The sequence below is a fragment of the Anabrus simplex genome, chromosome 1, assembly GCF_040414725.1.
Source record: "Anabrus simplex isolate iqAnaSimp1 chromosome 1, ASM4041472v1, whole genome shotgun sequence".
NCBI classification, from domain to species: domain Eukaryota; kingdom Metazoa; phylum Arthropoda; class Insecta; order Orthoptera; family Tettigoniidae; genus Anabrus; species Anabrus simplex.
The window spans coordinates 606,478,793-606,494,760 of NC_090265.1; the positions used below are offsets into that span (position 1 = coordinate 606,478,793).

A 15,968-nucleotide genomic window follows, 5' to 3' on the forward strand; every position below is an offset into this window, starting at 1 on the left:
GATATTAACGAAAATTTGCCATCGGAGTGAAAAGTGCGGATAAAGTCTTTAATGTCACCTTCCTTTTGTACCTGATAAATAACGTTCCCGCGCTTATTGAATACCTGTAAATTAAAATCTATTAATTTGATTATGCCACTCCCTTATGTTATTCATAATCACCTTAATGTCAGAAATCAAATACCTCTTGTCCGCTAGCCATGCCTCGATCCTACGGCGTACCTGACGGGCATTCAGTTGTTTCTCAGGAATATGGTAAAGGGCACATCACCCTGCACATCCCTTACTTCACTGCATTCACTTCTCTGATTTTCCTCTTCAATTGCTGTGCCCGTAGCTGTATCCCTAAACCTTCCTATTCGCACCCCATTGTCCACCGCTCTTCCCTTTTCACTATTCACGATCACACTTTCACTAGGCTCCACTCTCTATCTTCATTCACCTTCCTATTTTCCTTGGTATTTTCCTTATCACCTTGTCTGTCTTCACCAACATTGCTGTGTATAACTTGCCTTTCTACCACTCTCTTCCCCATACTTATCTCGTTATCTTCCTCCTGTGTCGTCTATTCCAGGTCCAGTAATTTGGTCACGGTCCAAATCCTTTTCCAGCAGTCATTTGTCACTACAAGTTCCTGTCCCCTGATAGAAGCTCCCAAACCTTGGTGTCTGGCCCGAATCATATGCTTCTTAAGAATTTTGGCATTCCTGATCCCTTCACTTCCCATCTCTCTCCTGATCCATATTTTTTCCCCACTGTATATTGCCCGCATTTCCCACCACTATATTGGCATCAACATGGAAAACAGATGCACTTTAATCGGCCTATTTCCTTTTACTTTCCCTATTCTCGCCACATCGTCTATGTCTACTTCACTGAAATTAATATTCATTTTCCCCTGAAAATTTATAAACTGTAAGCAGTTTGTCCTCCCTCTTCTCCTCGGGCACACCATATATAAATACGTATTTCTTTCTCTGATGTTGTGTACTGATTTCTACTTCTGATTTCAGCTTCAGCGTTTCCTCTTCTAATCTTATTTTCTCCCTTAATGATGCTACTTCTTTGGTGTTGTTTCTCACTTTGGCTGTTGTGTTATCTGCCTTCTCTCAAAACCATTCATTCATTTTCTCGAACTCCTTCGTTTGCTCTTGAATCAAATTTTTAAGTTGCTCAAATGGGCACACCTCTTCAACCACCTCTTTTACAACTCTTTTGATTAGCTCCACGTCTTCCCAACCCATACTTCTGCTGGAGTTCGGCCCGGGGTTCAATTCAACTCCTCCGATCCATAACATTACTATAATCAGCGCATCATCTCTCCCTTCATTCCCAATACCATTCTACTCTCTCCTAATTTCACTTCTTTCTCCCCAGCCATCTTCCTATTACTGCCCTGTATTGTTCAACACCAATCATCTTCTAACAACTCCTCACTTCTTTCTTACACTTCCCTCCTTCACTACCAGGACTGTCTACTCAACACGTCCTCACTTGTTGAGCGCTTAGGCTGTACTGGATTGGATTAGTTTCTCCTCGACATCTGCAGTTGGTCATCGAGATGCTTTAGGAAATGAAGACCTTCGTTGCCGTCATCTCAGCTCAGCCTCCTCCATACAATCTCACCATAGTCTTCTTAGAAATGCATGGCAGCCAGATCTTGCACAAATGGGAGACAGAAATACATATGTGAAGTTAGTTGTGTCCCCGAAGCCGGTGACCCCATTGTCAGTCCATCCTGTTGATATATGGTGCTATCAAAGATAAAGAAGTTATTATTGACTACTAATTTCAGGATCTTCATAAAGTCTTGATCTCAAATTTGCTTATGGAACTGTGTGTATTTAGATTTCTTTCAATGATGGGAATTCATTTTTTTTAATATTAATCCTTGGATATATATTAGTAATATCAATCGAGTGGATGGAATAATGGGGTTGTATTTCAAAGTTGTCTTAATTTCTTGATCAGCACCACAGTGTTTTTTACAATTTATTTGAGAAAAAACTGGTTGTTCTTTAAGAATTTCTGAATGAACTGAGAAAGTTTATAAACCGGGCTAGGCCTATAATTAATAATTGGGTGGATGGGGGCACTGGCCTTGTGGATCTTAGGGAAAGCTTTAGCCGTGAGCAGACCCAAATTCATGTTGTAGGCTTCACATTCCGCTTGAACTGAGGAACCTCGGTCCTATACATCATCCAAGGACCTACATGTACACTGAAACCTGCCTTTCGACGTGCTAGTACTATCTCAAGCTATGAAGACTATGCCACCAACAGCGCTCAGATTATTCCTCAGTGCCGCATTTCACTATGAATGACATACGCATCAAGATTTTAACGTGTTCATTAAGCTTTATCATACCAAGCTCAATTTTACAGCAAGTGCCTCAACTTATGTACCAAGACAATATAATACTATTACGCTGCCAACATGTAGCAATCCTCATATATTTTATATACACGAATTTCACCAGTGTGCGTATATTGTTTGCATTATATGAATTCATTCTTTTGCTTGGTTTTATGAAAGGCTGATGATGACGTTGAAAACATGTCGAAACCAGTACCTTCATAATAATAAAAATGTTTTAGTATAATTCAAGTGCAGTTTTTTTATGTATTGAAAATGTGGAATTCCTTATATTAAAATTACTTTTGTGATTCTCAGTTCAATACGGAACAGCTAAGAAGTTTTTTAAATTTAGGCAAACCATTCGTCAAGCCATTTTTCAACGTCCTCAAAATTGCTTAAGTGCTGCTCTGCAAGCGCATACCCCATTGATGTGAAGAGGTGATAGTCAGATGGCGGCTGGTCGGGGAAGTATGGCGGGTGCGGAAAATGTCCCATCCTAGCGATTTCGAAGTGTCTTTCACTAGTTTTGCTGTGCGAGACGGCACATTGTCGTGTAACAAAATCACAAACAAAAGATCACTTTGCCCACTTTGCCATGTCTTCTGGCCCATTCCGGTCTTCTTTTGATCAATGCATGATTTAAATTAATCATTTTGTTGGCGATAGCGTTGTACATTAATGGTTTCACCGTGCAATTGCTCTTCACTTTTTTTTTTTTTTTTGGTCTACCAGAGAGCACTGTATTTCACATTGGAATCACCACGTTTAAATTGTTAAAACCATGTCTCACAACATGTTCTAATCGATGGCGTGTTCACCATATGTTTCTACCAGCAAACTATGACTTTCCATAGCCTTTATCTTTTAATGAAATAAGAAAAGTAATGGGTGCAGCAAATGTTATTTTTCAGGCACAAACGTCGACATGATCACTGAATGAACAACACAGATGCTAGTGTTTGGCAGACTCAACTTGTGTGTGTTTGTAGGTTAATGTCAGACAAGCAATCTGACGTATGTCAAATTCATAAACTGCATACTGTTCACATCTTAGTGAAACCGGAAAAGACTTATGGATACACCTGGTATTTTCAGTCAGCTCCGTAGAGTACCATAATAAAATGAATAAAACAGCAGCGTATGAGGAGACTGCAAGAGAAATATCTCAAGAAAGTGGATAGCTTTTATGTTTATTTCTGTACGGTAACCTATAAGCAAGCATTATCAGCAATGTTTGATAATTATGACAACCCTCGCTTCTTATTATTATGGGATTCATAATATGTTTTCATGTAATAAGATATGAATTTCCACTGCATTGCTATAATTCTTAATCAATACATATGAGCAAATGATGATGTTATGGCAGTAAATACATAAATTGTGTTGATAATCATGTTAATATTTTATCTATGTAAATTATGGTTTACTGCGTGTTTCTCTTCTTTTTTAAAGAATATATCCCACTGCTAGTTGAAGAACCACAATTGCGGCTTGCCTTTCCTCCAAGTTAAAACAAAATGCTATCAAACCTTACCATATCTTTTCAAATCTTGTCAAACCTTCAGCAATGTCGAACAATCTTTGACAAAATTTGACTGTTTTTCTTGTGAAGTATTGACTTGAAAGAGAAATTTGATTGTGTACAACATGCATAAGATCAGCAAATACACTATTCCATAATACTGGACATATATGAGATAGGCTATATGACACACCTTTTCTTCAGCTACTTTCCTACTTTCATCATCCTGCAAAATCCACTCAGCTCTGCGTTTACGGGCTTCCCAGTTGGCAGGAAGCTTATTTCGTTTGTCTTCTGCCACTACTTCTTGATGATTCAACTGGCGAGCTTCATTCTAAAAGCAGAAAAACCTCCTTGAAATAATTATTGAAATGCATTAACATAATAATTATTGAAATGCATTAACATATCACTCCTACCAAAGAAATAAAAAATTATACTAAAAAGATACTGACTAGTATGAAATATTCTCTTCCAAGAGGTTTTTATTTGGCTTTATGTCGCACCGACACAGATAAGTCTTATGGCGACGATGCGATAGGAAAGACCTAGGAATTGGAAGGAAGCGGCCGTGGCCTTAATATAGGTACAGCCCCGGCATTTGCCTGGTGTGAAAATGGGAAACCACGGAAAACCATCTTCAGGGCTGCCAACAGTGGGGCTTGAACCCACTATCTCCCGATTACTGGATACTGGTCGCACTTAAGCAACAACAGATATTTAAATATTAATTTTAAATAAAATGCTTTCCCCTAATGTGTAATCTCACACCAGTTCCAGAACAACAATTTAAGACGACAATAACATATTTTTCCTTCAGTTTTCTGCAATACATCTTAAACTGTATGAACATTTCCTCAGTACACAGGAGCAAGAACAGGTGATGACTTACAAAGTTTGTTTAATCAAGTTATTCAGACATTTGAACTTAAAAAAAAAAAAAAAAAAATAATAATCTTAAAATAAATTAATCAAAAGTTAATTCTGTGTTCGCCATCGTTAATAATTTAAATTTTTAAAAAGAAGTACAATGATATCAGTGATTCTATATTCAACATAAAAAAAGCTGAGCTCTTAGAACTGTTGAAAATGAATTAAAACTGCATAACTCGAATAGCCGTTCCACTTATCACAAATTTACCCTTCCAAATTTATTTTTAAAAAAAAGAAAAAAAAAAGAAATTCAAGACAATGTGTGATATTTCACTGGTGAAATAGTTAACAGTCTTTGCACTGTTGACAATTATTGCTGCTTTCCCTCCTAATGAGACCATACTGATGCACTGGATTTGCCCCTTAAGTGGGTTTCATGTGCTTTCACATTCCATCGTAATGTCCGATTCATTGGCTGAATGGTCAATGTACTGGCCTTCGGTTCAGAGGGTCCCGGGTTTGATTCTTAGCCAGGTCGGGGATTTTAACCTTCACAGGTTAATTCCAATGGCTCGGGGGGGGGGCTGAGTGTTTGTGCTGTCCCCAACATCCCTACAACTCACACACCACACATAACACTATCCTCCACCACAATAACACGTAGTTACCTACACATGGCATGTGCCGCCCACCCTCATCGGAGGGTCTGCCTTACAAGAGCTGCACTCTGCTAGAAATAGCCACACGAAATTATTATCATTCCATCCTAATGACTGATGTCTATAGTGTATACAAGAAAATATTTTTTATTTTGCCACCTATTCAATACAATGATACTTTCAATATGGACCAGAAATGATTTTCATTACTTATAATGTCTGATGTCACCGGAGTGACAGTTTTGTGTGAGAACACGTCTCAGGTAGACCCCAAGGCACCGGACTCCCCTTCGTATTCAAATACTGTATGGTGGGTATGCGGCCGAGAAAACAAAAATAATATTACATCAGCTGATTACTGTATTCTGAAATTTGTAGTTTTGTGTAATTCGAGTATTCAGCGTAATTCCCTTTTGCACCATCAATCTTTCAGCCTTTAACGACAATTGTAACTTTTATTAACTTGCAGAAATAAAAAATCTTTAAGTTTTAACAACATTTCTGTTGTTTTATTTAATCTATCATAATTAAGATACATCTAAGTGCAGTTTAGATTTGTAGTGCAGTTATTTTAATAGATAGTATCTTCTTACTTTATTGTCCTGAATCATTGTGTAGTCCTTTTGATATTTAAACATTTAACAGTAGTTTTCATTTCTGTTTTCTCATCATCATCATCATCACAATCTGTGTATTTACGTATTTAGTGTGAGTACACATTTCTATATATAGGCCTAGCCTGTTATTCCTATTAATTTATAATTAGGATATGCCTAAGCAGAATTGTAATTATTTTATAAATATCTTGCTTGCTTCATTGACATGAAATCCTTGTGTAGTATACAGTATTTTTTTCCTTTGAAATATATTTTTATATACAGAATATGCCATGTTATTTCTGTTGATATATTCATATTACTTCATATTTCAGTGGAGATTTTTTTTTAAATGATTGAGGGTGCCAGATGTTGGGAGTGTGAGTGGGCATTAAGCATTATGAGGAAAGAAACAAGTTTGAGGGAGATAATTAGGCTTTTAACAGAGGCCACGAATGAAGGTAGGTCTCCTTCAATCAATGAACAGGGTACGTACATAAGCAAGACGGAGGAGAAGGAAGGGTAGAAGACGTGGGGAGGGGTAGGGAGGGGAGGAGAGGGGAGTAGGGTAGAGCAGCTTGCATTTGGGAGATTGTGTGTTTGAACCCCCACTGTCGGCAGCCCTGAAGATAGTTTTCTATAGTTTCCCATTTTCAAACCAGGCAAATGCTGGGGCAGTACTTTAATTAAGGCTAAGGTCACTTCCTTCCCACTCCCATCCCATCATCCATCATTGCCATAAGATCTATCTGCGTTTGTGTGACGTAAAGCAAATTCATAATCACAAAGTTTACACAAGGAGTAATTTTAATACCACATATTCAATACAACTTATTCCACTATTGTGTGGTCAAATACACATAGAAATTACCAGAATTTTAAAGGTACATGTTTCACCCACTATTTATTGGGCATCAGCAGCCTCGTTCACTCTTAAAACACACGCTGGTCTGAGGAATCCTAACAATTTACATAAAACATATTGATGAACACTTACAGGTGTTGATACTGTGGTTGCATAATGATTACAGCACAAAAAATATTGAATAAAATAGATACGTATACTAAAATCACTTTGAAAGATTAAAACATTCGTCTAAAAGTAATTGTGTCACATTGTATTTTAAAAATAATCCATGTCTGACACTGAAATGGATCTTTTTGACAGAAAGCTTGAACTATATATATCACGCCTGGGGAACTGATTATCAAAACCAAGGCTTCACAGGATAAGAATAACACAGTTAAAAGATACAGTATTTGATGAAGTTGAAGTCTAATATTTAAAATTAGGATGAAAATACGTAGTCGAATTGGAGGCGATATAGATTAAGACATCTTGGAACGTTGGATAAAATTTGTGTATGTCGAGAAAAGCTTAAAAAAAAAAATTTTAAAAAAATTGAAGAATTTGTCGAAAATGATGCTAAAATTATCCAAATAAAAGAGGGTAGGTCAAATGACAATTTTGTGTAACCAGAAAATGGCTCTTGTAGACATGGATGTCCATAGTAAACAATGTTGTCATTTCATTCTCAAGATGTAACTTGTGTGCTAATGTATCTGCAGCGTTAGTCTGTTTGAAGTAGTACTTCTGTACAATTTCTGTATATTATCATTTGATTTTTCTCACAAAGTAGGCCTAAGTGGGATTTAGAGGGTCATGAAGTCTGTTTTGGAACTTATTTTCATGATGGTGGTATTCTGCAATATTATGGTGTCAGGTCAGGAACACCCTGCCACCGTATGTGACAGTAGACGGTACTATCTGTGACTGTCTGGCCAAGGGTCAGGCGGCCAGTACCAAACCTGGCAAACTAGGGGAGAACCAACGGCTATGGGCAGATGAGCTCCCCCTTAGTAGGTTTAATGAAGCCTTTGTGTAGGAAATAACACATAAATTCATCGTAGTCTAGGGCACACTCTTGCCCTCGGGGCGGAAAACTTCCCCTAAAGGCAGATGAACCATATTTGGTCAACGGCATAGAAAATTCTCAACGGTGGACCAGGTGTAAGGACAGTAAGTCTCTCCTCGGCTGGAATGGCAGAGGAAGGCTGCACTGACTAGGAACCCTTCAAGCGTCTTGCATCTGCTTGCCAGTGAAAACAGTTCCTAAGTCATCAAGTACAGTGCAGTTGAAGTGCAGCAACACACTCAATCTAAAAGAACCTCATGCACAGCAGTCTTCCAACAACAAACTCACTCTTCCAAAAGTCCTGTGGTGATAAGGAAGTTGCGACGGGGGCAGAATTAATGTCTGGAAGCCTCTAGTGATAACTTGGCACGTAGGCGGTAGATGTGTGATCGGTCCTCTTGCTTAGGACTGTGGCTGTAGAGCAATTCGGTTGCTGCATCTATGACTGAGGAGTCCTATTTAGGGTCCACTCTGCTCACCTTACATGGGGAAGGGGCTAGAAAAGGTGCCCTAATTACAGTCGGCCATTTCTAGTACCGACTGGATAGCCGTGTCCAATGGTATCACCTCAATGTGATCGAACAAGAAAGAAATTATATTTTGCTACATGGAATGTAAGAATGCTTAATGATGACCCTTCAAATGAGAGACCCAAAAGGAGAACAGCCCTTGTGGGTAGAGAGTTACGAAGATATAATATTGACAAAGCAGTAATCCAGGAGACAAGTCTTGCTGAAGAAGGTCAGTTGAATGAAAACTGTGCAGGATACACTTTCTTCTGGAAGGGTAAACCTATCAACGAACACCGAATACATGGAGTAGGCCTTGCCATCAAGAATAGGCCTCTCAGAAACCTACAGGAGCTTCCAACTGGACATAATGAACACATCATAACATTAAGACTTTGATTAAATGGCGACCAGCATGCCACAGTACTTTGCGCATATGCTCCCACATTAGATGCGGATGATGACATCAAAGAAACATTCTATTCAGATCTGGATGACATCCTATCAAACATCAATCGCATGGCTCCGGAGAAGTAGGGGACTGGAAATAATTGGTCTAACATATCAGAGTTGCATAACATAAATATTACTACGTAGGTGCTTTGAAACGTTCTAGGAATGTACTAGAAGTAAGTATCTTACCTCGGTGGAACTGCTTTTATTTTTCAATATAGTCTCCCTGTAGACTAATGCATTTGGTCCAGCGATGTTCCAATGCCTTGATCCCATCTCAAAAATGAGATTCCTCCAGGCCTGCAAAGTACCTCTCCAATTCGGCTGTCAGTTCTTTCCTTGTAGAAAATCTCCGTCCACCGAGGAAAATTTTCAGTTTGGGGAATAGATGAAAGTCTGATGGTGCCAAATCAGGTGAATAAGGTGGATGTGGCAACAATTCGTACCCCAGTTCATGAACTTTTGCCATGGCAATAACACTTGTGTGCGGCAGAGTGTTGTCCTGATGAAAGATGACCTTTTTCCTTGTCAAACCAGGCCTTGTTTCATGTATCTTTTCCTGTAGTTGGTCTAGGAGGTTTGCATAGTATTGCCCCATAATTGTTTTGCCAGTAGGAAGATAATCTATCAGCAGAATGCCTTTTGCATCCCAGAAAACTGGGGCCATGACCTATCCCGGCCGAACACACTGCCTTTGCTTTCTTTGGTGGTGGTGAATCAGCATGTTTCCAATGCTTTGAGTGCTGTTTTGTCTCTGGGGTATAGTAGTGGACCCAAGTTTCATCTGTATCACAAACCGGCCCAAAAAATCTTGTTGATTGCACTGAAAACGGGCCAGACTTTGTTCGGACATTTCCAATCTGGTGCGTTTATTGTCCAATGTCAAGAGCCGCGGCACCCATCTTGCGGATAATTTTTTCATACCCAATTCTTCGGTTAAAATATAATATACCCATTCAGAAGACATCCCTACAGCTTCAGCAATCTCCCGCACTTTCAGTCCACGATCCTTCATTGCCATTTTATGCACTTTTGCGATAAATTCTGGGGTCATAACACTTTTTGGCCGTCCACTACGCGGATCATCATGCAAGCTCTCCCGACCAAATTTAAACTCACTGGTCCACTTGGCAACAGTTGAAAATGAAGGAGCAGAGTCCCCCAGTGTATTCTGAAAGTCGGCATGAATTTCCTTTGCTTTCATACCTCTCTTTACAAAGTATTTAATCACTGCTCGAATCTCAATATTTTCCATTGTCACAAATCACTACACAGGAACAACAACAAAGAGCCGTCACTACCACACTCCTACAGCTAGAGCACTGACGCGCCACGTGTTCACTCACAAAGGATGTGTGATTATTGCGCGGGAACCTCGTTGCTCTAGCACTGACATCTAGTGGTGATTCCGAGAACTTTTCAAACCGTCCTTGTATTATTATTTGCAGTCCCCTACTTCTTTACCACTGCCTTTACTGCCATCTTGAAATTGCTCTACACCGATATGATGGCAGCTGTCATTGGCTACGGCTCTATTGGAGAGCCATTCCATATCAATACCGGTGTTAAGCAAGGCTGTGTGATAGCCCCCACTTTGTTTTCCTTGTATGGTGCCGCTGTCATGGAACTTGTCAGAGATGATCTCCCTCCAGGAATACATCTAACTTACAGGATGAATGATAAACTTTTTCATTTGAGCCGTTTAAAGGCAGGAACTCAAACATTTTCTGCAGCATTAGTTGAGTTACTGTACACTAATGATAATGCCAGAATATCATAGCTCAGACACAAAAAGAGCTTGCCAGCCTCTGAGGAAGGTCAAAGAGATATCAATGTTACAATTGATGGAGTGAGCCTTCAAGTTATAAACACCTTCCCATACCTTGGCAGCACCCTCTCATCAAGCGCAAATATAGATTCAGAAATCCAACACAGAATTAACTGTGCCGGAGCATCCTTTGCTAAGTTAAGATCTCGAGTTTTTGACAATCATGATGTCAATATCGCAACAAAGATTCTTGTGTACAATTCTGTTGTAGTTCCAACCTTACTCTACGGATCTGAATCCTGGACGTGCTACAGTCGACACCTTAAGAAGATGGAACAATGTCATCAGCGTTGCTTGAGGAAAATACTGCAAATAACCTGGCAAGATAGGCGTACAAATATCAGCGTTCCTGAAGAGGAACACACCACCAGTATAAAATTGATGGTTTTAAGACGCCAGCTACGATGGACAGGGCACGTAGTTCGCATGGCCAATAATCGCATTCCCAAACAAGTGTTTTACTCTGAGCTATCAGTAGGTAAACACTGTGTAGATGGTCAGAGGAAGAGATTTAAAAATATAATCAAGGCTAACTTGAAGAGATGTAACACTGATGTTGATAACTGGGAGAGCCCTTAAAAAAATCCATCCTGGAGATCACTACAGTGTTCTCCTTAGGACCACTGTAATGGGCGCCCAGCCTTTTCACCGACCGCCCGGCTATCATAACCTAGATATCTGCTAGTTACATAATATTTGAAGTTGCTTTACGTCGCACCAACGATGGGATAGGAAAATGCTAGAAGTGGGAAGAAAGCGGCTGTGGCCTTAATTAAGGTACAGGCCCAGCAACCTGGTGTGAAAATGGGAAACCACAGAAACCATCTTCAATACTGCCGACAGTGGGGTTCGAACCCACTATTTCCCGAATGCAAGCTCACAGCTGCGCGTCCCTAATTTGCTTGGTTTACGTAATATTAATACATATTTCAGTCATTGAAAACCTACAACCCGTTTTCCAGTCAGTGACCAGGTCAGGGATGGAATGAATGAAGCCCCATCTTGCGGCGAGGATAGTGATTGTGCTGGCTGCCGAAGCCTGTCGCACTCCACTGGGGCAATGATTAATGAATGACAATGAAATTAAATCATAGTGGAGAGTGTTGCTGAAATGAAAGATGACAGGGAAAATCGGAGTACCCGGAGAAAAGCCTGTCGCTCCTCCGCTTTGTCCAGCACAAATCTCACATGGAGTGACCGGGATTTGAACCACAGAACTCAGTGGTGAGAGGCCGGGGTTCTGCCACCTGAGTTACGGAAGCTACAACTGTTTCTTTAAATGAAAAATCATTATTGTCAGCATAACTGTGCGAATTACATCGGAGTTCACGATATCATGTAGCGGTGTGCGCGAGCGGTGTTTGGATTGGCATGGAATCACATGCGGCACTCAATTCCTCGAGACGTAACAAACCCGTCTGGCTCTCCACAGCAGCCAAGTGATTATGAACGAACAGTAGAACACTAGAAGTTCAAACTACTCTGTTACGTCTTCTTCGTGATAACACTAAAATAGTTCATTTTTGCAGTTAATGTTTACTTGTCTAATATTACTGTTAATGGCCTGAGGGGAATAAGTTGAAATTTTATCATATTTATTTTTTACATAGTATTCCCCGCCCGGCTACACATTCCTGCCACCCAGCTAACGAAAATTTCTGGGGAGAGCACTGCACTAGTCCATCATGGCACACTATCTTTTGAAGAAAACCGCCAACGTACAGCGAATGACAAGAGGCAACGTAGAAAAGAAAAAGACGTGCTGAGGAGAAATAAAAACAACATGACTGTTCCACCTGGGACTACCTGTCATCACTGTGGCAAATTGTGTAACTCCCGCATTAGGCTGTATAGTCACCCCCGAACGCACAGATGAAGAGGCATCTTGTCTGGAAGACAAATCTACTCGATTACGAGTGTTTGCTATCGTCTGCAAAATGAATGGAAGAAATATATTAACAGCAGCCATAGGAAATTTTTTGTATGATCCATTTTCTGACATAGGCTAATACTAATACATCCAAGCTAAAAACTGTTCTGAAAATGCACAGTTTTGGGGTCTGTGAGTAAGCCTACTAAGCGCATATTGGTGAAAAGAGGAGTGAACTAGGAGTGTGCTTCCTGCAGGAAACTTCATCTGGCCTCACTGTCATTTAACTTTAAGTTTCGAGAACATGTCAAGTTCAAACAATATTTCCATTCCCATGTTACAGCCATTTATGTCTGCTAGATTGCACTTACTGTTTGCAGTTCAGTACAGTAATTTACTTCTATGTACAGTATGCAGTATGAAGTGTTAAACTGTCAGCAAAGCAACAAAAAATTCTTAACAGATACTAGGTAAAACTTAAAGAAACACACCTCATCAAAGCTCCCACACGTTCCTCTGCATGATGCTGGTTTGCTGCGAGGTACCAAGTGAGGATTGGTTTCTTTCCAGCATAAGGGGTTAGACTTTGTTTAAGTGTGCGTGTATAATATTGATTCCAAAGATCTGGCGCAAAGCAAAAGTAGTGGCCTTGCTTAAACCAGGAAAAGAGCCAAATGACCCCAAAAACTTCAGACCTAGGCCACTATATCTCTTCTCTTTCATCTTTTTAAAATTCTAGGGAGGATGATATTGAATCGTATTTCTGATTCTACTGATAGAAAGATTATAAGGGAACAATCAGGTTTCAGACCAGGGAAGTCATGTTCTGGTCAGATACCGTACTTAATTTAACCCAGCACATCGAGGATGGTTATGAGAGGTAACAACTAACAGGAATTACTTTTATTGATCTCATGGCTGCTTATGATACAGTCAATCACAAGAGAATGACAAGGAAGCTGTATTCAACAACCAAAGACTATCAACTGATACATTTTATTTAATGGCTGCTACAGAACAGACATTTTTGGTCACTCTGAAGGACAAGAAAAGCCGATGGAGATGTCAAAAGAATGGCCTCCCCCAAGGAAGTGTGTTGGCTCCAATATTATGTAACATCTATACCAATGGTCAGCCACTTAACACTTTTATCTATGCAGATGACACAGCTCTTGCTGCTCAGGGAGTGACATTTGAAGAAGTAGAATTAAAACTGCCATCTGCTCTTGAAGAACTAGCTGTCTACTATGACGAGAATCACCTGAAACCTAATCCGGAGAAAACTCAGGTATGTGCATTCCATCCACGCAACAAGGAAGAAGGAACGAAGTTTAACATAACCTGGAAAAGACATGAATTAAACCATTGTGTTCAACCCAAATATCTAGGGGTAAAGTTGGACCGTGCCCTAACTTATAAAAAGCACTGTATAGATACCAAACAGAAGGTATGTAGTAGGAATAATCTTATTCGCAAACTCACACACACACACAACATGGGGAGCACAGCCTAACGTCCTCCGTACATCTGCCCTTGCCCTGTGTTTCTCTGCTGCAGAGTATGCTGCTCCAGTCTGGAGGAATTCCGCTCATACTAACCAAGTGGATGTTTGCCCTCCACGAGACAGGTTGCATTGTTACAGCCTGCTTACGACCAAATTCTGTTAATAAGATCTTTCCACTTATGGGAGTAACACCTCCACATGTTGGGAGACAAGTTGCAGCAGAGATTGAAAAGAACCAAGAAACAGATCCAAGACATCCAATGTTTGGACTTCACGCCCACTCATCAAGATTGAAATCGAGGAAGAGCTTCCTACAAACGTCAATCACAAAATCAGCCGACTCTCAGCGAAAGGAACTCTGGAGAATGAAGTCGCCTGTAGGATTATAGGAAGTGAAAGAGAAGCCAGCTGCAGGACATCATCTTCAATATGGACATTGGAAGACACTTAACAGATTAAGATCTGGAGTGACATGTAAAACAAACCTGAAAAGGTGGGAGTACAGTGACCAAGATTTGTGTGAGTGTGGTGAAAAGCAAGATCATGGACACCTTCTCATCTGTAGAAATCTGCCTAAGCCATGTAGTATGAAGGATTTGATGGAAGCCAATGAATGTGCCATTGTGCCATCTCAACAGTTGAATACTGGAAAAACAAAGCGTAAATGGAGTAGTTGTAAATACATTTTAGTGATTTCGGACACAGATAAATAAAAGAAAATATGTTTTTTGAGCAGTTCGGTGAGTCCTTAGGCCTGGCAATGAACACACCACTCTCCTACAAATCATACAATGTAAGATTTATAAAACTCACCTGTCAAAATTATGAGATTTATGCTGGAGTGATTTTCAATCTAAAAAAAAAAAAAAAAAAAGATTAGGCTTATGGGTATTGGTTTAATGTCGCACCAACTCAGACAGGTCTTTTGATGACATGATACGAAAGGGTTAAGACTGGGAAGAAAGTGACAGTAGCCTTGAAATGCCCCCACCCACGATTCTGGGGCTGCAGTACACAACATTTCACAGGAAGAAATTAAGGGGATTGTTCACTAAGAATATACTAAAATAACTTGCAAGATAACCCATGTTATTAAAAATAACCTGCCAAATCTGAGTGGAATGTTAGATTATTGGTCTTTATTTAGATATGTGTGTGTGTTTTTTCAAACCACTTTTGGTTGAGATGCTTACAAAAATATTCTAGTCTTTGAAGAAAAAAAATAAAAATCAAGAATAACATATATATCTTTCCACGCAGATGTATGAATTCACAGGAAAACTTACTCTCATTATATGAAGATCGCGTAACCTTTTCATACGATCAGCATATTTCTCGGAGACAGATGAAGCACTAGACGTCTCTGGAATATCCAATTTAGCACCACCACTCATTGTTACCTCGACGAAGGAGAATTATAAAATAAAAGTATATTCTAAGACGGACTGAATACAAGGTTATGATTTATAATAACAAACACAGTGACATTATCCCACCGCCGTCTCGACCCGTCCTGTCCCAAAGAGAATAAATGTCCTGTGTGGTCCTGTCCTATACTGCCTGCTATATGCAAACCTTTCCGCGAATAGGCTGCGACAAAAATTCTCCGCTAGATGGCAGGCATAGACGCGCAAAGGTCTTAACGCATTATTATGACGACAGCAGTTCTACTTGAATCGTCGTGCGGAATACTACCTTCTTTGTGCGGGTCAGTTGTGCGCGGCAGTGGTAATCAATTGTGTTCGCTTATGTGTAGTGAAGCAGTGGTGAACTATGGAGACCGACAGTGGAGGAACGTTGGTATTGTCCGGGTCTAAATTACTAGTGGAACGCGAGATTGTCATACCCATGGATGAGGAATCCATAACGGATTCACC

The 15,968-nt window shown here is 39.9% G+C and overlaps 1 protein-coding gene across 1 annotated transcript in view; it reads right to left on the reverse strand.

Annotated features, from left to right (window-relative positions):
• The window catches only part of LOC136857199 (pre-mRNA-splicing factor SYF2), a 67,979-nt gene extending 52,359 nt beyond the window's left edge, over positions 1 to 15,620 (reverse strand). The window contains exons 1-2 of the mRNA XM_067135663.2: positions 15,378 to 15,620; positions 4,077 to 4,217 (exon numbers count right to left, since the gene is read on the reverse strand). Coding sequence (XP_066991764.1) covers positions 4,077 to 4,217; positions 15,378 to 15,485 — 249 coding nt within the window. The 5' untranslated portion in view covers positions 15,486 to 15,620. The remainder of the gene's footprint in view (positions 1 to 4,076; positions 4,218 to 15,377) is intronic.
• Positions 15,621 to 15,968: the final 348 nt, after the last annotated feature.